This window comes from Protopterus annectens, chromosome 3.part1 (assembly GCF_019279795.1).
Source record: "Protopterus annectens isolate FY-2018-M chromosome 3.part1, PAN1.0, whole genome shotgun sequence".
Taxonomy (NCBI): domain Eukaryota; kingdom Metazoa; phylum Chordata; order Ceratodontiformes; family Protopteridae; genus Protopterus; species Protopterus annectens.
The window spans coordinates 1,494,111,629-1,494,138,683 of NC_056732.1; the positions used below are offsets into that span (position 1 = coordinate 1,494,111,629).

The window sequence follows — 27,055 nt, forward strand, 5'->3', positions numbered from 1 at the left end:
CCTCTCCCATACTAACTAACCTAAACAAAGGAGACCTAAATAAACTAACCAACTGTTATAACAAAATAGCCATTTTTACTACTGACTCAGCTTTCAGGTCCCATCACTGTTTAGCCTTAAAACAACTGTCTTGTCTATAATTTCCACACTTACTCACTTATAATCAGCTCACATTAGCTCACCAGATTCTACACCACCCCAATAAAACTCCAGCCCTGCAAGGCTTTACTAAACCACTACACTAATAACCGTACCCTAAGATCCACTAACAAAGCATTAGTAAAAATATCCAAATGCAAAAATAGTTCAGGTGATTCTCTCTACTCCAGTGCCATCGCAAAGGTATGCAACACCCTTCCTCTAGAAATCAAGATCCTAGATAATAAACACAACTTTAAATTCCACCTTCGCTCCCACCTAACCAGCTCATGGCAGTGTACTTGCTCAGAACCAGTTTAATGTATTTTTCTCAGTAATAATTGTATACATATGTTTTTTTTTTGCATATTTTTTGACAATCGTATACTGTATGTTACTCTACTCCATTGTTATTCCTACATATAATTTTTGCAAATGTATGTAACTATTATGTATTTTTCTATTGTACTCTTTTGGAGTTTTTCTGCCAGGGCCTTCACTGAAAATGGGCAACCTGCCTAGTCAGACTGTCCTGGTTAGCAAATGTAAATAAACAAACAAACAAATAAATAAGGTTTAGATATAACCAGACACCAGGCCTTTAGAGGTTCACAAGCTTATACTTCAAGCATTTATTATTTTGAGGCTCTGTACATTTAGATAGAGCTGTTGCATTTCTGGTTTGGAAACCCACCCTAGGTTATTTGACGATAGCAGAGCCAGGTCTTGGATGAATACCTTCAGTAAAAAGTAATTAATTTCTGTACCTTGTATATTTTGCATAGGTAATGTCTATTTGCAAAAGTTTTCAAATAAATAGCAATGTGTGTATGTTTTATTATAAGGAGGTATGGCGTTTTCTTTCTTTCTTGAATTTATTAACCAGGGTAGTGCACTGATTAATTCTGACCAATTTCAATCATAGCTCAGGGCTTATTTCTTGCGTTGTGATCTAAATGAGAAAACGAGCGAGGTAAGCTGTTGATTCTGTGTCTGTTACTGTGTTATTATGTTACTGAGTTAGAAATTCTATTATAAAACACAAATGACAGAATCCATATGAGAGCCTAGCATCAGTAATCAGTGGCTTGTGAATTTGAAAACCTTCTGAACCATTGTCTGTACTCACAGTTAGCACATAGTCAAGTAGGCAGATGATCAGAAATGTTGCAGCACAAAGGTGGAAATAAATTTAAATAACATATCTAGTCAGGTAATTTTTTAATTGTCCAATGGAAATTTAATGCTATAGAGTCATTTAAAGCAGCAGCTGTGACTGTTAAGATGTTGGTGAGTAATGGCAGGTTGATGCGTATTTAAATATGGCTTGCTGGCAGGATTAATAAGTGGAGAGGAGGTTTGAAGGAGTTCCTTGAAAGCTGCAACCTTTGTTATGTACAATAACGTTATATGTACACAATATTATACTAATCCTCCAGTGATTTAATTGCAGGTGAGGGGTACATGTTAATGAGTGAGCATTGATTGTTCAGTAAATGGAAGCCAGAACAGAAAGCAATAGAATATCATAATGCAGAAGGTTTGAGTAAGAGGACTCAAGTGCCAACTGACTGGGGGAGAAAAGCAGACATTAAGTTTTTAAAGACCAAGACAGAGGCAGGAAAGTTTGGCATGGCAGGGCATTCGCTAGCCAAAGAGAGAACTGAGCGAGACCAAAATGGCAGAAGGTTGTAGAAATAAGTTATTATGTAAAACATCTAATGGAGATGTAAAAGTAAGAGCAATGAAAATGTTTAAACATTTATTAATATATTTGTAGTATATTTCTTATTTACAGTTTGTCTTTGAATGTGGGTTTCAACCAAGAGCTGTCAATGAATACACAGCCTGTAAACCACAAGCAGGTATACTGACAAGGGCTAGAGGTCAACAGAGCCCTGCAAGTATAGTTATTGAGATTTTTTGGAAGATTATCTAGAGTAATACAGAATGGCATACATAAATGTAAGCCAGTTAAAAAAGAACAAAATCAAGATCTGCTGGTGTGCTAGTATACTTATCTGTACTTTTCTTTATGTAAAAGAAGTCTGGTTAATGCTTTAAATTTTCATAAAACATGTAAATTTTAACTTGACAAAATTCAAATTGAGTTGTTTTCCTCCTCTTCAAGACAGGAAATAAAATAAACAATAAACAATTAAGTGCTTAGTATCTTCTGTGGTAAATGTTTATAATCAAAATATGTAATTAGCAAAATATTTAACTCAACTGTTGTATGTTTCAAAGAAGTCTAATTTACCAAAGAAGTCTGTCTGGAAAGAGGAAATGTCAACAGAAGACAGGGTTCAAGATCGTGCTTATCTGGCAATGTTGGAGGAACGGCATAATTTTCTGAAGAACCCACGTTTTTTGCCACCTAATGACCCTCGTGGTGGAAAATCCCTCATTATTCCTCAAAATAAAATAGAAAAAGTGATTGCTGGGAGAAAGATGAAAGCAGAAATACAGTAAGTACTCTACTTTAATTATTATATCATAATGTTAATTTGTGGGTAGATATTAGCTTATCAGCAGTATTATAACTGAATGCAATACTATCTAAAGAAATTCACTGGCAATATTAAATTGTTGAATCAAAATGAAAGACCAGAAAAAATGTTTCTACAAGTGAACAAGCCCCCAGCAACCCCATTTACTGCTTTCCCAGTGCTCTGTGACAAAATGTACTACTTTGGGCTAAGCTAATATTTCCCTACCCGCAGTGATGAGAAATCACAGACTCGTCATTTTTAAAACTTGATGTAAAAGCAGTAGGCACTTCTATTCAGTTATACTACACTTAATAATTGTGCAGCCAGCCAACTTCCAGGTTCCTTTATCTGATAAATGATTGCACTTTGGGGATTTTCTCATGGAAAATGCAAAGAACTGCATGCTATTATAATATTATATTTGTTGATCTGTTATTAGGAGTTCCACATTTGTCACCAGCAGTGCTAAGGCTGGCAGAACTTATAGCATACATAACTTTCCCAGACTACAAGTCTCGTCTTTCTTATCTACAATGCTGTGTGAATTAAAACCCTCTCCAGATCCTTTTTATGCATTCTTAAGGTGTTCACGCCTTCAAAATATCTGGAAGATTTATTCTGTTAGATTATTCACAGCAACTTTGCCCCAGCAGTTTTCAATGGTAATTTCTTTCTCTGACTCTTTTTCTTGCAAGTTTAAGGTTAGTGTACTCCATTTTGTTCTAGTATTTTTTGTCAAAGTATTTGAGCTAGAGGACTTCCAAGATGGTTGCACATTGAGTAACAACTTAATTCCAGAGTGAAACCAGAAACTCAGCAGATAAAGCCAGTGGACTTATATTTCTGGGTAAATTTCAGTAACTGCATTGCCTGGATGCCAGGAAAAAAAGAAATATAGATGACCTGTAAGAAAATCAGCTACCAGAGGTGAGGAAAAAACACTGACTGAGAAGAGTACTGCAGCTGCTCAGCAAAAAAGCAGTGCAAGCTCCAGACATGACTCCAGTTACCTAGAGGAAAGTATAAGAAAACTTCACAAAGACCTGATTAAAATAAACAAAACACTGACGGAGTATATCAACTGAAATCACAAAAGGCTGGAAAAGATGAAATAAACTTTAAACAGATATTCAGATGAGGTAACAAAACTGCAAAAATCGGAGGATGAAATGAAGAAAAGGCTGGCTGAATATAAGACTGCTCAAGAATCGATGTTTAAAAAAAATAGAATTAGAAGATAGACCACATAGAGAAAATCTGAGATTTTCTGCCATAACAGAGAAGCTGAAAGGAGCAGACTGTATTCATTTTATGAAAGCACAAGTAAACAACTGGACTGGTATTCCACAGCAGGAGTTGTTAACTGAAATGGCACATCATGTGTATGCTCCAAACCTTGGTATGAGAAAGCAACCTAGACCTTTAATAGTAAAGATAAAATCTTACCAGCAGAAGGAGTTGATTCTGATAAAACTATGGCAGAAGGACAAAGTATTAAAAGTGGGAGACAGCAGAGTGTTTGTGGAGAATAATTACTCACTGTACACCAGGCAGAAGATGAGTAAATTATTCTACTATTCAGAGAATGTTGAGAAACAGGTGTAAGATTCAAACTGCTATACTCAGCTATCTTCAAATTATTCTTTCCTGGAGGGACAAAATCATTATTTGATGCAGTACACACTAAGGAAGAAATACAAACATTTGGCCATCAAAAAGTGAGCTGTGAAACAGAAGGAGACTCTGCTTCTTGTTCTTCTGGTAATAAAGAAAATAGAGATATCAACATGAAATTCTACAAACATATCCAGTGAAACCTTTTCCAATGTTTCCACAGAAAATGATTAAGAAAAGGAAAAAAGGCACAAGAGTTGACTAGAAGAATTGAGAGTACAGTAGAAATGAGGCAGAGACAGGATTTGGGAGATGGAGAGGAAGATGAACAGGAATAAACCAGTAACTTAGAAATTTACAAATGTAGGATTACAAAGCAATAATTACATTTGTGGAACATGACAGAACAAGAAAATCTGAAAATATTGGACTTTTTTGGACTTTGTTAAACTTGTTGGGGACTCTAAAGCATATGGCCTACTTCATTTCATTAATGTTCAGAAAAATACTTAGGAGAGGGGAAGAAGAGGGAGAACGTTAACTGTAAGTAAAACTATTTTTTTCTTAATAGCATTCATATTTTTATAGTGAGTGAATTTATTTGCATTCTATTAAGTAAAGTTTCCTCAGTTACTTTTAAGTATAATGGAGATACAAATGTAAGCCAGTGTTCCTGTTTTTTTTCCTTTCTTTCTTCCATTCTTCTCTCTTACTCCTTGTTCAGTTTTAAGAAATGTAAGCACTGCATTGTAAAGAAGAAGAAGAAGAAGAAAAGTCTGGTCAAAATAGAATGACAAGAAAAAGTGATTTACTTATTTCATTCTTGCATAGGGAATGACTGGATTAAAGCCTTTAGCTTGATCTAGTCACAAGTTTTAAGAGAAAGCAAGTAAATGAAAAAGAACGTTGAATAGTATAAATCGTTTTTTTCCTAGCAAATAAATGTATGCTTACTAGCAACTCCATGGAGACTATGATAAACAGAAATGGCTAGGAGATAATGTTTTCTGAAAGCATTTAAGTGTTTTCCCAGCTGGAAAAACTATAAAGATAAGGAAAAACAGACAGAACTTAGTAGAAGCACAGACTATGCCATGTGTCTTGGCATGGATAACCTTTCTTTTAGGTTAACTCTTTGTGAGTGTAGCTGTCAGTTTGGGACACTTGTTCCTATTAGGAAGGTAGAACTTCAATATTTGAAGATGTACATAGTTTTGTGTGTTAGTATTAAGTTAATAGGTTTTATAGAGGTATTGAGGCATGTTTGCTTTTTTTGTTTGAGGGCTTTCAATAAAACAACAAGTTTTGTAAGATGTGACATAGGCTCAAATGGATATGACAAGAACCAACTGTATAAAAGATCAACATGCCAAACAGTGTATACTTGTAACAAAAAGCTGTTACACATAAAAGGTGGGGATACTAACTTTTTTAACAAAATGATACTTTATGCAATGTCTTTAAATATCAATGGTCTCACAGATAAATATAAAAATAAAGAGTAGTGAACTGTAATAAAATGTTGTGTGGAAATAACTATGGTACAAGAGACACACTGTGAAAGAACTGAACATGTGAAATAAAGGTTTTCATGATGGTTATTCAGAGGGATCCCTGGGACAAAGGAAAAGAGGAGTACTTATATTAATTGCAGGATGAGCTCCAATAGTGATACAAGAGGGTAAAAAGATAATAATGGTAGATTTGTAGTACTAAGGGGCTACTGGCAAGAGAGGAGGATTAGACTGGCATATCTTTATATTCCACCTAAAACTGCTATATGGAGCTTAAAAGAAATCTGGGAGAACTAATTAGCTTTCCAGCAAAGAATATTACTTATAGGAGCAGATTGGAATTTGATTTGCAGCAGTGAAGATGTCTGGGGGGCCCATATGGTAAAATATAACAAAGGAGGGTAGATTTTTTGTATATGTTGAAAATAGATCTGTTACTACCTGTAACATGATGTTAAATAATAATATAATAATGGCTATGAATAAAAAATTGTGCTGTGATATAATTTATATAAATTTAACTTCAGCATTCAATAAATTAGAACAACTAGTTATCAATGTACTCTTTAACATGGATAGCTGCATGGGTTACAAATAGGACATGGCAAGTTTCATACAGCAATTAGACAGATGAACATCTTGGTTACAGTCAGGGTGTCCCACAGAGCTCTGTTCTAGGCCCTTACTTGTTTAGATTGTATCTTTCAGACCTAACTTCTTCTCAGAAGTGTTCTACAGTCTATATGCAGATGACCTGAAATTGGGTAAACTGATTACTTGTGTTACAGATAAGGCATGTCTACAGAAGAACTTGACTAAATCAACTATTTGAACACAGGAGAATAATATGCTGATAAATACATCAAAAACTAAGAATATGAGATCTGGTAGACATAAACTGAAAGGGGAATATTTAATACGGCACAAAGTGATTGAAACTGTAGATTAATTTAAGGACCTGGGTATATGGGTAGATCCAGCTTTGAGTTTTTCTAATCATATCAACCAATTAGTTAATGATAATTCTAGAACTATAGGTTGTATAAAAAATTTATAAAATCTAGGAAATCGGAAATGATGAAGTCATTGTTTGTTAGTTACATTAGACCCAAACTTGAATATGGAACAACAATATGGAAACTTTATAAGAAAGCAAGCAAGAGTAAACTGGAAAATGTACAGCTGAAATATGCCAACAGTATACATGGATGTGAAAATTTAAGTTATTATGAAAGACTAAAATATCTGATCTTGTACAGAGTCTCTTATAGATATCTAAGAGATCTTATTCAGGTATATAGGGAATTTAGATACAACTACTTCTAGGAATGTTTAGGGTTATCAAAAAGTAGTAGAGAATAATCAGGCAGCCTATGTAGAAGATTCTATAGGAATGAAAAGTGTACTAATTGATTCTGTGAGACAGCAGCTGATACATGGAACAGACTACCAAATTACATTAAAGCAAGTACTAGTTTAGATATTTTTAAGAACAACCTGGACACTTATTATGGGAACAAGTGTTTTTGTATATTGGCAAGCTAGAAGGGCATTAATGCCCATGCTTGAAATATTTGTATGCATGTGTGAAGGCTGCCAGCCAGCCAGCCAGAATTTTGTAAATAATTCTGTCATTTGTGAATAGTAATATGATTCGTATGCTTGCCTTAGAAATGTAAGAAAACTATATGTTTTGTACTGAGCTTCAAGATTGTAACCACAGTGCACCCTACTGGAAAAGAGCAGAAATGTGTATAAACTACATGCCTGTGTAAATGTATGTGTTGATGGTAAAGGCTGGAATATACAGAGTTAACTTGCAAAGTCTGAGAAAATAAGTAAAGAGTTTTACAACGTGTATAAAGTTAATCTCAGCTAAGAGACAGAATATCTATAGCTAGAGCTTCTTTCTATTGTCTTAAGACAGAGATAATTACTAGGTTTCACATGTAAAGTGTTTTTGTATTGCTGTGTGACTTCCTAGCAGCTGTATATCTGAGAGATAAGTATTTCTGACAGAGACATGTTAAATTCTGTTGGTATGTGTTTAGCCAGGGAACTAGATACACGTGTTAAATAGTGGCGTCATGTAGCTAACCCAGCAGTAATGTGCATTATTAATTTAAGAACTATCTCAGAGAGAAAGTGAGTGCATTTTTTATCTTGTTCTGAACCTGTAGACATCTCCAACACTTGTCATCTATATTTGTCTAGCTCTGTAAGTAAGTTATTTAGGTACAGTGATTTCTCATAGAGATAAATAGGAAAATAGTAAGATCAGTCTAGATGTTTTCTGTATTTATGTGCGACTGTCCTGCAATGTTGTTTTAAAATATTTCCTGTGATTCTGAACTCTATTGTCACTGTGTTGAGCTAATGAGTATTGTCTTGTGTTTTTATTATTTATTATTAAATATATTTAAACCTTTTAATTGTGGCTGGTTTTGCTTAGAGATATTTAAGCTCTTAGGGTACTTGCATATGTATTTGGTGATAATGTACAGGCCACTCTAGAATAGCCTTAAAAGTTCTGGTCACACTTACCCTTTAAGATAACAGTAGAATTGGTCACCCTTTGGGAAGGGCCTTAAATAACTGATAAGTAAGTAGTGGATGGTGGTAGTGATTACTACCTTTTAGTCTTGGCAGAAGGGGACATAGCTACTGAACCTGTGCCAGCCTTCCCCAGGAGTGTTTGTGTGTTTGTAAGTAAATCAAATCTCAAAATGTGTGTGTCAACTACTTCGGCAGGGACATGAAGCACTGGTGGAACAGAGAGGGTGCTGGAGGTTTTGGCTTGACCACTCTGCTGAGATTTTAACCCTATAGCTGTGCCAGTGGGGAGTCTTACTGGGGATCTGGATAAAGAGGGAGAAACTAGCCCCAGAATGACTGTGATCTTTGTGTGCTCTTAAGGGAAATTGTACTTTACTGTGTGTGTACTTGTCATCCTCCCAGTGTTCATGTCCCTCACTGGTGTTAGTGGTGAGGATTTAGCCTCCTTGATTACTGGGCCAATGTAGGGGCATCAAGGAGCCTAAATCCTTACTGGTGCTAGTGGTGAGGATTTAAGCTCCTTGATTAATGGGCCAGTGCAGGGGTATTACAGCATGTACGTATGAAAGATTCCAAACTCTGATGCCCACAGAGAATGTGTATACTGCTTAGGTCTGAAACACTTGGATGTTGAATGTGACATTTGTGCAGACTTTAATTCTCGATCCTTAATTGATAGGAAAAACAAACTTATTCTGAGAGACCTTCTACCTTCCAAATCCTCTCCTTCAGTTGTTGGGGCTCATACCCCTAAAACAGATAAAAAGGGTAACTATATTACCAAGGACAAGGAGTCATGTAAAAGGGCTTCTGATTGTCCTTTTACCTTGACCTCGACTTTGGCTTTTTTGTAAGAGCCACAAGCAAAACGTTTGAAAAAGTTGGATCCAACTACTTTGGATCTGAGGCCTCGAATTCAAAGATCCCCTCAGATTCATAGCTCCCCCTTTGACTTTGGAGCCTATCTTTTGCAGGTTACCTTCTCCATTCCTTGAGCAGTCACTCGGAAGATATTCTAGGCCCTCTTCAATGGCTTCTACTTTCCGATCCTCCAGAAGCATATCCAAACAGATGTGGATAGGATGATGAGTAAGTTCCTTAGGATGCAGATTCAAAAGGGAGTCCTTTTGGCTCCAACCTCTTCAGGTCTTGAGAGCCTCCATAGAGCCAAACCACCTTTGATTTCTCCTTCTCTGATCTATCCTTCAATTTTGGAGCCATCGGATCTGAAATCCTTGGGGACATCTTCCTCAGATCTGAAGATCATTGCTTCTTCAACTCTGATGTTTCTCTGAGGTGACTGGCACTGAGCACCTTGAAGCTGAAAGACTCACAGAGCAGAAGTGCCAGTGCCACCTTTGGGGAGTTGGAGTAGACTCCATAGCTTTGGGAGCCATCTTTTCCCCTCAGCCCCTTGCCATTAGACAGCTTGGTTCTGACTCCCTCCTCTGGCAGGACTCTGATGAATCAGCAGAGACAGATGATCTGAGAAGTTCTGTTGTCAGATCCATCAATTTCTGCTTCTCCTAGGCACTCCATTTTCCAGGTAGTGGGGGGAGAGAGGGAGAGAGAGGGAGAGAGAGAGAGAGAGAGAGAGAGAGAGAGAGAGACTCATTCTGTTTTATGTCCTGAGCCTTGATTATCCCTTCCATCAGGACAGCTATTCCAAGCTAACCAGTCCACCCATTAGAGTATTATTATCTCTTCCAATACCTCCCCAGAGCATCCTACTGAAGACATCCCTCAGAACAGAATGTGCAAGAGGAGGCACTTAGACTACCCACAGGAGTCTGTCACTGAGGACACTGATTTTGATGAGAGGGAGGGGTCCCTCAGATCACCACCTGATGATGTCTCCTTTGAGACATCTTAGAACTCCTTAAACAGAGAGGTGGTCAGTCTCCTGATAACTCTTCTCAAGAAGAATCAGTGTTTCTGGAGGCTTTTGGGTCTGACCTGTCTACCTCCTAGGTGACTCCTCCTGCTGATGAGCTTGTGGATCTGGTCACTTGGCAGGCATGGAAGAAATCAGACACCATCAAACTAATTCCTAAGAGATGAGATAGAATGTTTGCTCTCCCAAAAGCCTGTTTACACTGAAGTAAAGGAACACTAGTTGATGCTATGGTTGTTGTGGCAACCATGAGAAAGGAACTAGTGGAATAGACTTCCTCTGTCTATCCCCCTAGCAGGGAATATGTAGAGTGCTGGACAGGTTTGTAAAGTATGTCTATGCTTCAGCAAACTTCGGTCACTGAATTACTTGGCACATTTTATCAGACTTCACAGAGATTTGATCAAGAAGCTTACCAAATCTCTGTCTGGGTCCATATCTTCCAGGAAAGGGAATAGAATTTCCTCCCAGTTGGCTGCTCTTCAATCAATATCTGATTCATCCATGTGGTTAATCTCACATTCTGCAGAAGGTTCCTCATGGGTGGCGTGTTTAAACATTTCCATTAGGAGACATGCCTGGATGCACTTGCATGACTTTGTGGAACCATTTAAGTCTTTTTACATCAATACACCTTTTTACTGAACCTTGCTGTTTGGCCCCAAGGTAAAAGACACACTCTCCAGGTGCAAATAAGAGGGGAAGATTCTGTCTCTTGTGGGTGTATATTTTTCTCCTCCTCAAAGGTCTTGCTCTAGAAACAGCAAGGTGGTAGAAAGATCTGGTTTAAAAAACCCCAGACTCCTTTCCAGGAGTCACACGGAGATAGTTCACCCAGAGGCAGAGAGGGGAACTCAGATGGAAAATGCCATCCCCATGGCAGAAGTTGTCTACATAACCAGGGTTCTAGAGAGTCTTTCTCAGATAGATCCCATCAGCACTCCTGAATGGGGGTTCAAATGTCTGTCTGTCTGTGGAGGCAGTTGGGGAATGTCTATCCCCACACCAGACAGCCTGGCTAAATATCACAAGAGATTCACGGGTGTGGAGGATAATATCTATAAGTTATATTATACCATTTTCTCAGTCCCCTCCAGCAACACCAAAGAAAATCCCCCATGTTACATCCAGTCAGAGGGAAGCAGCTTCACTATAAATAAAAACGCTGCTAGAAAAGAGTCATCCAAGAGTCTCCCCTTGACCAGAGAGGATCCGGAACTTACTCAAGATTCTACTTTGTGCCAAAAAAGACAGGGGACTTGAAATCAATTGTGGATCTCAGCAGACTAAATCAGTCTGTTCAGTACACTAAGTTCAGGATGGTCATGGTTCAGTCTATTCTGCCATTTCTGCACAAGGACAAATGGATGTGCTGAATAGATTTTTCTAGAAGTATACTGTCATATCAAAATGAACAGGTGCTCCAGAAGATACCCATGCTTCCACTTGGGAGACGGTCATTACCAGTTCAGAGCACTGTCCTTTGGTCTCAGCACAGCCCCCAGGGTGTTGAAGTGCATGGCAGTCATTACAGCTCATTTGAGACTGCTTGGATTCTGACCATTTCCTTATCTAGATGACTGGCTCCTAACTGCTCCAACCAGGCATCAACTAATTCAGATAAGGGACTGCTTGCTCCGATTGTTCTCCCATCTGGGAATATCAGTCAATTACAACAAATTTCAACTCACACCAACTATGAGTCTGGAATTCATCAGTGCTGATCTGAATACAGTCATAAAAATAATTTTCTTCCTCTGCCTCGAATAGACACTATACAAATCCATGTCAAGAAGATAGTTCAAAATTCTTCTCTTCTGGCCAGACTGATACTTGGGTTCCATGGCAGTGTCAATCACTCTTGTTCTGCTGGCCAGGTTCCACATGAAAACTGTTCAATGGACCCTTACCCTGGCCACTCAATGATCCATTCTCCAACATCCATTATCCATGCCAGTCTAAATCACTCAAGTGTACAAAAATGACCTTCTATGGTGGATCCATTCCATTTAGCTACACAAAAGCTGTCCTTTTGTTCTCCCTCAGCCCAAGGCCACAGTAATCATGGAAGACTTTCAGCAAAGGCGGGGAGGGCATTTTTTGGAAAGGACAGTCCAAGGCATTTGGTCCCTCAAAGAGGCCAAGCTGCACATCAATATTCTGGAGATGAGAGCTGTCTTCCTAGTGTTGCAGGCCTTTCAAGACATTCTCACAGTTGGGACAATTGTGATTCAGATGGACACTATATCAGTAGTCTGATACATCAACAAACAAGGGGAACCAGATCTTACCTTCTTTGTCAAGAAGCTATGAAAGTTTGGTAATGGGTAATCTCTTTCAGTTGCCTTCTAATAGCAATGCACATTCTGGGGGAATCCAGCTTGATTGCTAAGCAGGCCCATTTTGATGTTGCACAAGTGGTTTCTCAATGTCATTGTGGTGGAGAGAATTTTCTGTCAAGAGGGCCAACGATGCTGTGATCTTTTTGCCTCTCCCCTCAGTAACAAATACAGCAGGACTTTCAAGATGGCTACATATTGAGTAATATATTAATGTCAGCTCTTCCAGTGTGAAAACAGAAATTCAGAAGAGAGAGTCAGTAAACTCGTAGTTTTCGGTAAATTTTGATAACTGGTTAGAAAGTGTTAGAAAGTGTATTGCCTAGATGCCAGCAAAAAGAAACTCAGAGAATCTGAAAGAAAATCAGTCACAAAAGATGAGGAAAAAAAAGTGACTGGGAAGATTTCTGCAACTGTTCAGCAAAAAGCAGTGCAAGCTCCAGCTTTGATGCAAGACATGACTCCCAGTAATCTATAGGAAAAAAAAATAAGTCCAACGTACTCAGAGAGCTGATTAAAATAAATGAAGCACTGATGGAGTATATCAATTCAAATAATGAATGGCTGGAAAAAAGGGAAGAAGCTTTAAACAGATATTCAGATGAAGTGATAAAATTGCAAAAATCAGAGGTCTAAGTGAAGAAAAAGCTGTCTGAATATGAGAATGTTCAAGAAGAGGTGCTTCACAAAATAACTGAATTAGAGGACAGAACACGTAGGGAAAACCTGAGATTTTCTGCTGTGCCGGAGAAGCTGGAAGGAACATACTGTATTAATTTTATGAAAGCACAAATAAGCAATTGGACTGGCATTTCACAGCAGGAGTTGTTAATTGAAAGGCATCAAAGCTGGCCATGAGAAAGCAACCTAGACCTTTGAAAGTAAAGATGCAATCCTGCCAGCAGAGAGTTGATTCTGATAAAACTGTGGCAGAAGGACAAAGTACTAAAAGTGGTAGACAGTAGAGCGTGGAAAAACATTACTCACTGTACAGTAGACAGAGCAGGAGTAAATGTATTCCACTAATCAGGAAAAGTTGAGAAGCAGGCAGGATATTCAAACTGCTGTAGCCAGCTCACTTCAGAATATTCTTTCCTGGAGAGACATAATCATTTTTCAATCAGAATCTGTGAAGGAGGAAATACAAAAGTTTGTCCAACAAACAGTGAGGTGTGAAACCAAAGGAGATTCTGCTTCTTGGTCTACTGGAAATAAAGACCACAGAGTGACTGTGCAAGTGAAACCTTTTCAAATGTTTCAATGGGAAATGCTTGCAAGACAGAAAAAGGCACAAGAGTTGATTAGAAGAACCAAGAATACTTTGGAAATGAAGCAGAGACTAGATTTGGGAGATGGAGATATGAGGAATAAAACCAACAAATTAGAAATTGACAAATAAATATGGGGTTGCAAAGCATTAATTATATGTGTGAATCATGGCAGAAAAAGAAAACCTGGAAACATTGGACTTTTTTGACTTTGGTAAACTTGTAAGGACTTTAAAGCACATGCCCTATTTCATGTCATTAATGTCTGGAAGAACACTTAGGAGAGGGGAAGAGAAGGGAGAGAGTTAACTGTAAGGAAACAACATTTTGTTCTTAACAGTAGCATTTTTATAATGCATGATATAATCTACATGCTATAAAGTAAAGTGTTCTTAGTTATTTTCATGTGTTAATTGGAATACAAAAGTAAACAGATGCCCTGCTTTCCTTCTTCTATTTTTCTCATTGTTCAGTTTTAAGAAATTAAGGCACTGCAATATAAAAAAAATAAGAACAGTCTGGTCAAAAGAGCATGATACAAGAAAAAATGATGTGCTTTTCTTATAGTTGCATGGATGAATGAATGTATTTAGGCCCTTGGTCTGATCTAGTAACAAGTTTTAAGAGAAATCAAATAAACAAAAAGAACACTGAATATAATAAAGCTTTTCTCTAGCAAATACATAACTGTTTGTAGAAGCAATTCTGTATATGGTTTTCATGGTTTCATGGAGACAATCTGATAAAGAGCAATAAAAACAGAATACTTCTTTCTTTCAATGGCTAGGAGATGATGTTTTCTGAAAGAATTCAAGTGTTTTGTAAATTTGGGAGAGCAAGAAAGATTAAACGAAATCAGACAGCACTTACTAAAAACACAGGCTGTACCATGCGTCTTAGATAACCTTCATTGTAGGTTAACCCATGACTGTGAGTGTGGTTGTCACTTTGGGATAATTGTTCCTATTTGGAGGGTAAAACTTCAGTATTTGAAGATGTATTTAGTTTTGTGTGTTAGTATTAAGTTAAAAGGTTTTAGGGGTGTATTGGGCATGTATTTGGCTTTTTTAGAGGGCTTTCAATAAAGCAACATGGATTTGACAAGAAACAACTGTATAAAAGATCATCCTGCCACACAGTGTATACATTTGTGATGCCCGTACCCTGGCCCAGCAATCAAGGAGCCTCAATCCTCACCACTAACACCAGAGAGGGTGTCTCATATATGAGGGAATGATAACAAATACACACAGTGCAATTTCCCTTAAGAGCACGCAGAGATCACAGTCAGTCTGGGGCTGGTTGCTCCCTTGCTCTCCAGGTCCTCAATAAGACTCCCCACTGGCACAGCTATACGGTCCAGATCTCAGCCTAGCTGGCAAGCTAACCTCCAGTGCCCTGTCTGTCCAACCAGTGCTTCATGTCCTTGCCCAAGTAGCTCACACACACACACACACACACACACACACACACACACACACACACACACACACACACACACACACACACACACACACACACACACACACACACACACACACACACACTTTGAGATAAGTATTTATACAACTTCACAGACACTCCTGGGAAAGGCTGACACAGATTCTCCAGCTGTGCCCCTATGCCCAGACTATACAGTAGTAATTCCTGCCACCACCAGCTAATAATTATCAGCTACCCAAATGCCCTTAAAAGGGTGTCCAATTATTACTGTGCAATACTATTGTCCAATAGTAAGTGTGACTAAACAGTCTTAAGGCTTATTAGAGTGGCTTTGTGCAATAAACTATATAAATATACAATGTACTCTAGAGCTTAACTTATCTCTACACAAACCAGCTACAGTTGAAAAAGGTTTAAAAATATTTAATAATAAATACTAAAAACACAAGGCAATACTAATACACCACAGTGCTATTCAAGAGTTCAGAGATCACACACAAACTTAAAATAATTCAGTAGTACAATTCTGACATAACAGAAAAACACTTTGTCTAAAATTTTCTAATTCCTAGCTATTGCTACAAGAAAACACATTTCTAAAGTAACTTATTTACATAGAGCAAGGCAGTGCTGAGTTGAATAGTCAGACAAAAATGCTTTTAGTCTCTCTCTGAGCAATCATTTTTAAAATCACTAACAAACATTTCTGCCGGGCCCTCCCAGATTACATCATTCTCATTTAGTTCACATTACATAATTTCTTTGACACTTAGCCTGGAGTTTCCAGGCCAACAGGCTATATTATTTAACAATCTAACACTTGCTCAGGAAGCTATAACAATAAAAGACATTTCACATATACACTCTAGTAATTATTCCTTAAATTAATACAATAGAAAGAATGTGCTAGACCAGACAGGCTGACTCTGAGTTCTACAGATCAAAGGATAGATATGAAATAATTTTAACTTCAAAAGAAAGATTTCAAATGCTTGACTTAGTTTTCCTTACAGCAGATGGTAATGTTGCTACAATCTTGAAGTTCAACATTTTAGTATTTTCTTTCATTTAAGAAACAAGCCTGTACTTTACATTTATATTTACAAATGCCAGAATTATGTATCAAATTCTATTTGGCTAGGCTGGCAGCCTTCACCCTTGTCTACCAGTCTTCACAACATGTAACACAAAAGCTGCAACTAGATACTGTACTTAACAAAAAGCTGTTACACATAAAAGGTGGGAATAATAACTTTTTAACATAATGACACTTTCTATATTATCCTTAAATGTTAATGGTTTCACAAATATGTACAAAAAAGAGTAGCAAACTGTATTCAAAATGTAGAGTACAAATAGTTATGCTATAGGAGACACATTTGGAAAGAACTGAACATGTGAATTTCATAAAAAAAAAGGTTTTTAGGAAGGTTGTTCATTGGAATATTTAGGACAAAGGAAAAGAGGAGTACTGATATTAATTACAAGAGGAGCTCCAATAGTGATAGACTAGGATAAAAAGATAATAATGGTAGATTTGTAGTACTAAATGACTACTGGCAAGGGAGGAAGATTACACTGGCATGTTTTTATATTCCACCTAAAACTGCTATAATGGAGCTTAAGAAAATTCTTGGAGAAATAATCAGCTTTCAGCAGGAAATATTACTTATAGCTGGGGACTGGAATTTGATTTGCAGCAGTGAAGATGTTTCCAGGGGACCCAAAAGGGAAAGTATAACAAAGCAGGGTCTTTCGAAGAAAGTCAGGAAAATATTTGGCATGGAAGATGTGAATTCAGTAACAGGAGTTTGGAATGAATTTACATATTATCCCCCAAGATACAAAAACTGGTCTAGGGTAGGCAGAATTTACATTTCACAGGAACATATGTATTTAACTGAAAGTTTTGATATCTATCCAATAACTATTTCAGATCACGCTCCAATAATAACTAAAATAAAAATGCAGGGTAATGAAATAAAAATGAGAAATCGGCACTTTCCCATCTATCTGTAGAAAAGAAGGGAATTTAAGGAATGGGTAGTGGAAATTATTCAGGAGTTATTGGAGAAGATATAATTTTCTTTTGAAAATATAGCTAGGCAGTGGGATAAAATTAAAGTGGAGTTTAAAAATCAGGTGAAAATAAAAGAGAGATATGGTTAAGAAGTAACAAGAATTATTTAGTGGGTCTGACAAATGTTAAAGTATTGCAGAATAGGGAGAATCTCTCAGAATAAGAAGAGGAGCAATTGCAGAATACTAAACAGAAAATAAAAGTTTACCTTGATAATATGCATGAGCTTAGAAAGACTCTTGTTAAGCAACTTTTTTTTTTTTGATAGTAACTCCAGAGCACAAAAACCTTTAGCAAAACAACTCAGGCAACAGAAAGTAGAAAGCATTGTCACCAAGATTAGGGAGGCTATAACAAGGAAGATAACAAGAAATCCTGTAGAGGTACTAGAAATATTTTGGAAATTTTATGAAAGTCTGTATAAAGCAGAGAAATATCAAAATCAAGAAAACGTACAAATGAAAATGTTTATGGAAGAATTAAATATACCAAGATTAGAGGTACACGAGGCCCACTTACTAACAGTTAGGATAGGAAGAGATGAGATAAACATTGTGATGTATAACCAATCTACATAAAAGTCCCCAGGAATAAATGGTATTCCTGTGGAAGTTTGAAAACTAGGAGGGAAGAAACTCATAAAGATCTGGAAGGTTTTGTTTAACAGTATTTTAAGAAGAGGAGAAGCACCAACATCCTGGAAGAAAGCGGTGGTGGCTGTAATACCTAAAGAGGGTAAAGACCCATCAGATCCATCTTCATACAGGCCCATTTTAATCCTAAGCTATGACTATAAAGTGTTTATGTCTATATAGCTAAAAGAATGGCAACAGTGATGCCAAAATTAATAGATACGGATCATTGTGGTTTTGTGGTGGGGAGGCAAGCATTTGACAGTATTAACAGAACATTGATTATCCAGAGGGAAGCAGAATATAAGAAAATACCACTGTTGTCGGTGGGTCTTGATGCAGATAAAGCATTTGACAGAGTAATCTTGGAGTTTATGAGCAGGGCAATGGAAAAGGTTGATTAGGAGGATATATGAGGGATCTGAGGTGAAAGTTAAAGTGTGTGGATTCCCCTCTGATATTTTCTGTTTGAGCAGAGGAACCAGGCAGGTGTGCCATCTTTCTCCTTTGTTATTTACATTATATTTAGAACCATTTGCAAAGAAAATAAGGGACTCAGAAATTCAAGGCTATAATTGGTATGGTAGTGAAGAAAAGTTGGCTCTATTTGCAGGTGATATTATTTTATACCTGATTAAACCAGAAAAAGACATTTCAGAGTTGTGGAACATTTTGAGGCAGTTTTAGATCTTTTTGGGAAGTAAAATGAATGAAGTCAAAACAAAGTCAATAGCTGTAAATTATGTACCCGTGCAAGAATTAGTTACGCGATATCCATATTTATGCAGACATGATAAAATGAAATACTTAAGCATATGGATTAAAAAACAAATCTGGTATGGCAGTTAAGGATATGTGGAAAGAGAATAAACAAAAGATAATACAAAAACTGCAAGGAAACTGGAAGCTCTGTTGTGTGGATATGGATAGCAAGATGCAAGCAATTAAAATGTTTTTAGTCTCTTTAGTTTTCTACACAGGTCAGGCATATTTTTATCAACCAGAGGAGAAGTTGTGGATAGAAATTAATAAACAGCAGAAGGATTTTATCTGTGAAGACAAGTTTCAAGTGGGATAAGCTGAATATTCCAATAGAACAAGGCAGTTTAGGATTACCTGATTTGAAGGTGTATTTCAGAGCTACACAGTTAAGGCTTCTATACATAGCAAAAGCAGAAACCTATAATTCAGAGTGGAAAGGGATGATGATAAAATAGGGATGAAGCTCAAGAAACAAGGAGAGACTGGGATTTTGGGTGCATTTCCTTAAGGAGAATAATGATAACCATACAGAATATCATATTCATAAAGTAGTAGAAATTATTCTAAGAGCTAAGCCAGCACGGGAATGGTGAAAGGAGATTCTGCTAATAGGGATATCTGCAATTATGTATACAGACAATACCTTAAAGGGGGGTGGAATTTATTGGAGAAAATTGGTAAAAGAAACAAGCCATCAACAGAAAATAATTGAGAGGTATAATAAGTAATAGAATGTGAACAGGCCATGAATTTATTTGGACTGCAGGCTAGAGACTGCCTTCCCAGTCAAGGATTGATGCCAGAGTATAGGAAAGAGAAAGAAATAGGGGGTCCCAAGTTAAATACCAGCACTGGTAGAGTTTTCAGCAGAATCTAGAACAGAACATGCTGTTAAAAAAGGAATACTTAGTAGAGCTTATAAAATATTACTTGATAACTATAAGAATCAATTAGACAAGGTTATAAAGGGTTGGGGAAAGATAATGGATAAGCAATTCACAAAGAAACAATGGGGGATATATGTATGTCTCCCAAATATGCAACAACAAAGTATAGAAGATTTAGGATCTTTGCTTGGAAGTGTTTACATACTGTATGTAGTTTTATACCCCAAGTAAACTCTAAAGAATTTTTCCTCACGTAGACAGCAAATGTTGGTGGTATGATGGTGAAGAAAGAGGTAATTGGGAACATGTTTTCTGGGAGTGTAATGAGTTGGCAGACTTTAAAGAGTTCCCGCAGACTCCTCTGTCAGATATACTGAGTGAGCAAATTGGTGTAACTAAGGAAATGATTTTTGAGCTATGATACAGAATAGGAATTGCCTAGACATAGTATGGCCTTGCTGAGTCTAATTATGGTGGCTGCCAAAAAAAGCATTTACTATAAAATGGAAATCAAAGTCTAAACCAACTGTACTAGTAGTAATAAACATAGTAATAGAGATAAAACAACTGGAATTGGGATCTTTAGAAAAGAGTAGGAGCAAATTACATAGAAAAAGCTGGGAATTGTGGGAACACTACATGCGGAGTAGGAATGAAGTTTCAAAGAAGATAGAATTTGAATAAGCTATGTAATGTTTGACTGACGACTGGATAGATTATAAGTGATGTATAATATTTGCAACTAAAATTATGCCAGTATGGTTTGTGATGTATAATGATTGCAACTAATTTTGTCAATATTGTTTGTTTTCATTTATATAAAATATAAATTGTTATGGCAGTTCTGCTTGAATGCAAGTGAAAAAACAGGTTTATATGATGCCACCTTTATAACCTGTTTATTAAAATTAAGGGCAGCTAAACTGTAATCCATTGTTGAGTGGTTACCCTGCTGGGTACTGAGTATCGGTTTTAGCATTAATATATTACTTATACAGTTTTAGTATTTAATATTTATTCATGTTGTTTTAGAAAGAATTTTGATTAATATATTTATTTCTTACATTCCTATTAATGTATGTTTAAATATAGGATGTGCCTTTAAGACATAATTTTTTTACCAGTTTTAATTTGCTCAGTATTCATTGGCTGTATTATTAACTTATTTTGCATTTAAATGAACATTTGTATGGTGTGGTCAGTTCTGATGAAGTCCTTATTGGCAAGGATGAAAGCTCTCAACTCATTCTTATGCTTTGTGTTATTAAATTCTGTATGAACTCTAGAGCTCTTGAGTGACTTCTGCCCTGTTACTTGATTATATTTTACTGGCTTGCTACTGTTTCAATGAAACAAAATTGAAATATGTTACTGTGTTCATAATTAAAAAGTATGTATTTATTTTTTCCACAATACAACATCTGAGGTACACACAGTCAACAGTTAGGCTATAATTGTATGGTATGGGGGCTGTCTATGGATGAGACTGACTGATTATGCTGTCAAGATCAAGTTAAACAATCATTAGTTTTGGCTTTATAGGACAACTGTGCACTTGCATAAAGCAAGTTGAAATATTTCACTGCAGCCATTTTTTTTTACCAGAGTCCAACATTCAAGGTACATACAGTCAAGGTGGAGTAGTTGTTGGGTATAGACATTTGTACATTATAAAACCAACTCAAGTAGTATTTTATAGCTGAAATGTCCTGAAATTATTATGTTTTAGTACTGATTAATACATGTTGGTGTACTTCTTGCTGGAAATGTTCAAGACTATTCAAACCCAAAACAAATGCACACAAATTTTGCTTTATTAAACAATAAATATAATTTAAAGCAATATTGTTAGTTGGTAAATTCATATTTAAAGAGCAATCAGGAAGGTGAATCTCAAAGACTGTGGATTTATGCATGGTCCAAAAAACTGAGAGTGAGAGTGTGTGTGTGTGTGCATGTGTGTGTCTGCGTGTGTGTGTGTGTGTGTGTGTGTGTGTGTGTGTGTGTGTGTGTGTGTGTGTGTGCGTGTGTGTGTGTGTGTGTGTGTGTGTGTGTGTGTGTGTGTGTGTGTGTGCGTGTGTGTGTGTGAGAGAGAGAACTGCCTAAGGACTTCACCACTGGCCATTTTCTATCCACCTCACAACATAAGAGTCTATATTTAGGTTTTTAAGTTTGTTTCTAGTTTAAGTAAGGGAATTATGTCCTCCATTTATGTCAGGTGTAGGGACTTAAGAAAGACTAAAAGTTACATTTGGTTGGATGGGTTCATATACTTGGTCTTTAAGGAGGGGGTCCTTGATTAAATCAGCTGTAATTCAATATTTTATGGGTTTATTGCTGGCCAGTTTCAAAAAACATCCTTTCTACATTGTTTTTCTCTTTTCAAATTTGTATTGCAATTCTGCTAGAAAATATATTGTAACTATTGGAACACTGAGGAAATATTTTTTCATATTTTGTTACAGTGGTCCTTATGAGCCAATTCCTGTTTTTGTTCCATATCCTTCAATTGTTTTCTTTACGGGATACCAAGTAGGACAGATATATGAGGTAAGTAACTGTTCCTGATTATTTTGATTCCCTGTTAAGGACTGTAACTATGTTAATTTTGCAAACATTTTATCAGAGATTCATACTACAATGTGCAAAGCTCATTTGTTTGAAGACTGGTTTCTCAGGCTCATATGGGTGAACTGGGAAGGGAATGAATGGTCCATAACTCCTACCTGTGACCTCTTAGTGATAATATATTATGGTATCTGGGTACAGGGGGCAAAGACATCTTCATATTGTTTGGGGGAGGGGAAGTGGTCTTCAAATTCAGAGCAAATGGCCATGGAAAGTTCTTTTTAGACCATTTTCATTGCAGATCTTGAGATACCTAACATCAAACTCTATTTTTTTCAGTTGTTTATTATTGCTATTTATGAAAGTGTGTTAGGTAACTCTTGAGATGTTGCATCTTCTTAGCAATGTGCAGTTTTACAGACTTTTCTTTTCATGTATGTGTACTTCATGGATAATACTTATTTTTGCAAGACATTTACGCACGCATGTGCATGTGTATGTGGGTGTGTATATTTAACATGTATCTGTTAATCCTTTGTTGAACAGGTAAGTCTCATTAAGCTATTAGTTTGTTTTCAGGGGAGACCCAAGATAGTATTTTATACCACTAAGGGAAATTTGGCCAAGGTATCGGGAAGCTTCTCTTGCATGTCATTGTTGTGAGCAGGACCCATTTTGCAGGAGCACTTCCTTTTTCCATTCCAGGCACAGAGGCAGCCCAGAGAAACAGGAAGACAGATGGAGAGAGAAGGAAATGATGGAGTGGTGAGAGAAATGGAGGAGAAAGCAAATGTCGAGTCTGGAGAATGTATACAGGATTCTGAAGAGATGTTCAAAGAAATCTTTTTGATGGAGATTAGTCAGCAAAAGATGGATGTATAATTACTACCCTCCATTCAGGAGGGTTGCTGGAAGATTTACTTAAAGAAATGTGATGCAGAGTAAGCCTGCAAATGATGGAGATGTTTTCTGGGGAGACATTATGGAGAAAATACAAAAGGAGGATGCAGAGACAATCCTGAAGAATAGTGGTGAGATGAAAAAGAAAACATATGCAGAGAAAGTAAAAGAAGGCAAAAGGGGAGTAGCAGAAAAAGCAGAAGAAAATGAAAAACAGAAGTGCATGGTAAGCATTTAAAATAAAGAAGACAAAGAAATGGACAGGTATGAAGTATGTGGAATTTTGGGTGTAAAAGTGCATGTGGTATGAGCATTTATTCTTAACAAAGACACAATCTTGTGTTGTCAATTTTCATTTATTCCTCAATGTGTGGGTTTGGATACAATACTAGAATCTGTCATAGCCATTACTAGAGCTCATGGAGGTGAACAAACTCTCAAGCTCCTTTCTTACCCATAATGCACCAAGCCTAACTCCCCTCGGATCTTGTTTGCCGCTTTTGCGACCGGACATGGTTGACAACTGCTCTCAAGTGTTGGTTTAATAGATAATTGTTTTTCTTTAAATTTTCTCTTTAATATTTATAAACCTTACCCTAGTTAACAACTTCTTGTTTTTTGTCACTGTATTTGTTCCTTTTCATCTTTCATTACTATAATTACACTCGCAAATGTATTCTTACTACCATTGTTGGTAGGCCCTTTCCAAGCTACGTACATCCCTGTGTCTTCAGGGTGTTGTTTCTATTTCCGATTTAAAAAAAAACTTTGCTTGCCTTTTTTCTCTGCCTTTTCTCTCTCCAGTGTTTATTAGTTATTGTTAAACTAGATGTCTGATTGCTTAACCTACAGATATGCTGGAAAAAGCATTTCAAAATGTGTGAACTGTGGGCACAAAATGCCCTTTACTGATGTTCACCCTCTATGCATTTACTGTTTAGGGGCTGAACATTTAGATGAGGATTGTGATATTTGTAGTCTGATTAACCCAAGAGCTCTTACCCAGAGATGAAATAAATTGATATTGAAAGGGCTTTTGCCAAGTACCTTTTCTCAGGCCATCACTGGAGTTCAGTCTCCTAAAGCTAAGTTCAGGGACCCATCAAAAAGGTCTAGGTGTTCTGATTCTATTCCTTCCACTTCTTCTGAACTGATGAAAAAGAAAACCAAATCAGATCAGACATCACCTGTAATCTGGCCATCCTCGGATCTGATATAAATTATGGCAGGTCCTTCCTCTGATCCAAAGAAAAGTACCATGGATCTGAAGTCTCTGCCTAGGACTGTATATTCACCCTCAGTGGATCCAATACCATCAAGGGTACCCTCCACTTTTCTTAAGCGGTACTCTAGGCCCTCTTCAATACTGTCATCTCATTCCTCCAGAAGTATCACAGAGGCCGATGTCAAAAAGAGCAATTTCAGAAGAGAGTCTACATGGTTCCTACCCCCTCAGGTCAGGAACATTCTCATCTACTACTCCTCCTCTGACCCTCACTGTGGGATTAGAGTTCTTGGATCCAAGTCTTCTGGACCTTTTGGATTGGATCCAAAGAGAGTTTTCTTTGCGGTTCAGACAGTTACTCTGAGCGTGCTGGCTCTGACATCTTCAGATCCAGATAGCTCTTGAAGCCAAAGCTTCCAGGTCTTGGCTCTTTTAGCTTTCCTCTCCAGAGCATTCAGCTTTAGAGGTTGTAAAGAGGGTCTTTTCTACTCCAGCAGGTCAGATGGGTCCTTTCCCCTTGGATCCACCTTCTACATTCCAGCTGTCTTTACTCTGTGATCCTCAGCATTCTACACCCCTGGGACAGCCAGCCCAAAGCTTCCAAACTTCCCAGCTGGGCATTGTCATCTCTTCAGATACTTCTCCAGATCATCCCACTGAAGAACCCCCTAGGAATAAGACATGAAAGAAGAGATACTTGGACTCCCATCAGGAGCTGGTCACCAGGGATCATGACTTGGATGAAGGACAAGAGTCTCCCAAATCACCACCCAATGACATCTCATTTGGAGACATCCTTGAGATCCTAAACTAGAAGGGTGATTGGTCTGCCAAAACCCATCTTCTGAAGAGTCAGTATTTCTTGAAGCTTTTGGGTCTGGCCCATGTACCCCCTGGGTCACTCTGCCCCCAGATGAACTGATTGATTTGGTTTCTATGCATGTGGGGAAGGAACCCGATATGATTGAACCAATCCCCAAGAGATTGGACAGAATCCTAGTTCTACCAGTAGGGGAGTGCTTTGGAATAAGAGAGTACCCATTGATGCCATGGTCATGGCATCAGCTACAAAAAAGGAACCCGCAGAACAAAGTTTCATTGTCCACCCCCATAATAGAGAATATGGGGCTCTGGACAAATTTGAGAAGTGAGTGTATGCTTCAGCAATTTTCACTATCCAATCGCTGAGCTATTTGGTACATTTCACAAGGTTGGAAAGGGACTTAAATAAGAAACTTTCAAACTCCCTTTCAGGGAACACTACTTCAGAGGCTCTAATGTTGCTGGCTTCAGAGTTGGCTACCCTTCAATCTATTGCAAATTTGTCCATGATACTCATCTTGCTTGCTGAAGGCACCTCAAAGGCTGCAGATTCAGGCATTTCCATCAGGAGGCATGCCTGGATGTGCCTGGATGATATTGTGGAGCCCTACAAGTCATCTTACATCAATGTTCCTTTGACGGTTCTTCCTTATTTGGTCCCACAGTAAAAGACACACTCTCCAGGTGTGAGAAGGATGGAAAGACCCAATCAGCCATAGGCATATGTTTTTTGACCCCTCAAAAAGTCTTTTCCAGGAATCAATAGGGAGGTCAAAAGATGTAGTTCAGGAAATCTCACGGTCCTTTCCAGGACACACATGGAGGTAGTTCTCCCAGAGGCAGAGTGGGGTAGAAGATAATGGTAGAAGATGTCCCCCATGGCCGAGAAGGCCCACAAAACTGAGGGTCTAGGGATACCTTCTTTGATAGGTCCTATCAGTGCTCCTGAATGGAGGCCCCTTTGCCTCCCACTGGAGGCAATCTCGGATTACTTATCCCTGCACCAGGCAGCCTGGCTAAACATAACAAACGACACATGGGTGTAGAGAATCATTTCCAGAGGTTATATTATTCCCTTTTCCCTTTCACCCCCATTACTCAGGAAAATCCCAGATGTTCCAACCAATCAGAGGGAAGCAGCAGCACTGGAAATACAAAAGCACTTAGGAGAAAGAGTCATCCAATAGGTCCCTGCAGACTAAATAGAATCCGAAACTTACTCAAGATCCTTTTTAATGCCAAAGAAAACAGGGGACAGGAAACTGATTTTAGATCTCAGTGTGTTGAACAAATCGGTTTGACACAGCTAGTTCCTGATGGTCATGGTTCAGTCTAGTCTGCTCTTTCTGAGCAAAAACAATTGCGTATGCTTGATAGACCTTCAGGATGTGTACTATCATATAAAAATGAACAGACAATTCAGAAGGTACTTGCATTGTCAGCTGGAAGACGCTCATTATCAGTTCATAGCACTGCCCTTTGGTCTCACCACAGCGCACAGGGGGTGCACCAAGTGCATGGCAGTGGTGGCAGCTTACTTGTCACTCCAGCCTTTCCACATGTTTCCATACTTGGACGACTGACTTATTATCACTTCAATCAGCCATAATTTGGTACAAGCCCAAGACGCAGTGTTTCAGACTTGTTCACATTTTGAGATAACTATCAATCACAAAACTCACAATTACAACTGACCCAGTTATTGGAATTCATAGGAGCAATATTCAACACAGTCTCTATGGTAGCATCACTTCCCATTTTGAGAGTACAACCAATAAAAATTAGGTCAAGAAAATAATTTGCAGTACCAAAATTTCAGCCCAGTTGATTCTGCAATCCTTGGAATCAATGTTAGCAGTGATAGTCTTAGTTCCTTTAGCAAGATATCAGATGAGAATTCTACAATGGATGCTATAAACAC

General features: G+C 37.7%; 1 protein-coding gene across 1 annotated transcript in view; it reads left to right on the forward strand.

The window, feature by feature from the left end:
* The window catches only part of DLEC1 (DLEC1 cilia and flagella associated protein), a 2,498,134-nt gene that overhangs the window by 187,561 nt on the left and 2,283,518 nt on the right, over positions 1–27,055 (forward strand). Inside the window, exons 6-7 of the mRNA XM_044067561.1 lie at positions 2,386–2,606; positions 22,085–22,169. Coding sequence (XP_043923496.1) covers positions 2,386–2,606; positions 22,085–22,169 — 306 coding nt within the window. The remainder of the gene's footprint in view (positions 1–2,385; positions 2,607–22,084; positions 22,170–27,055) is intronic.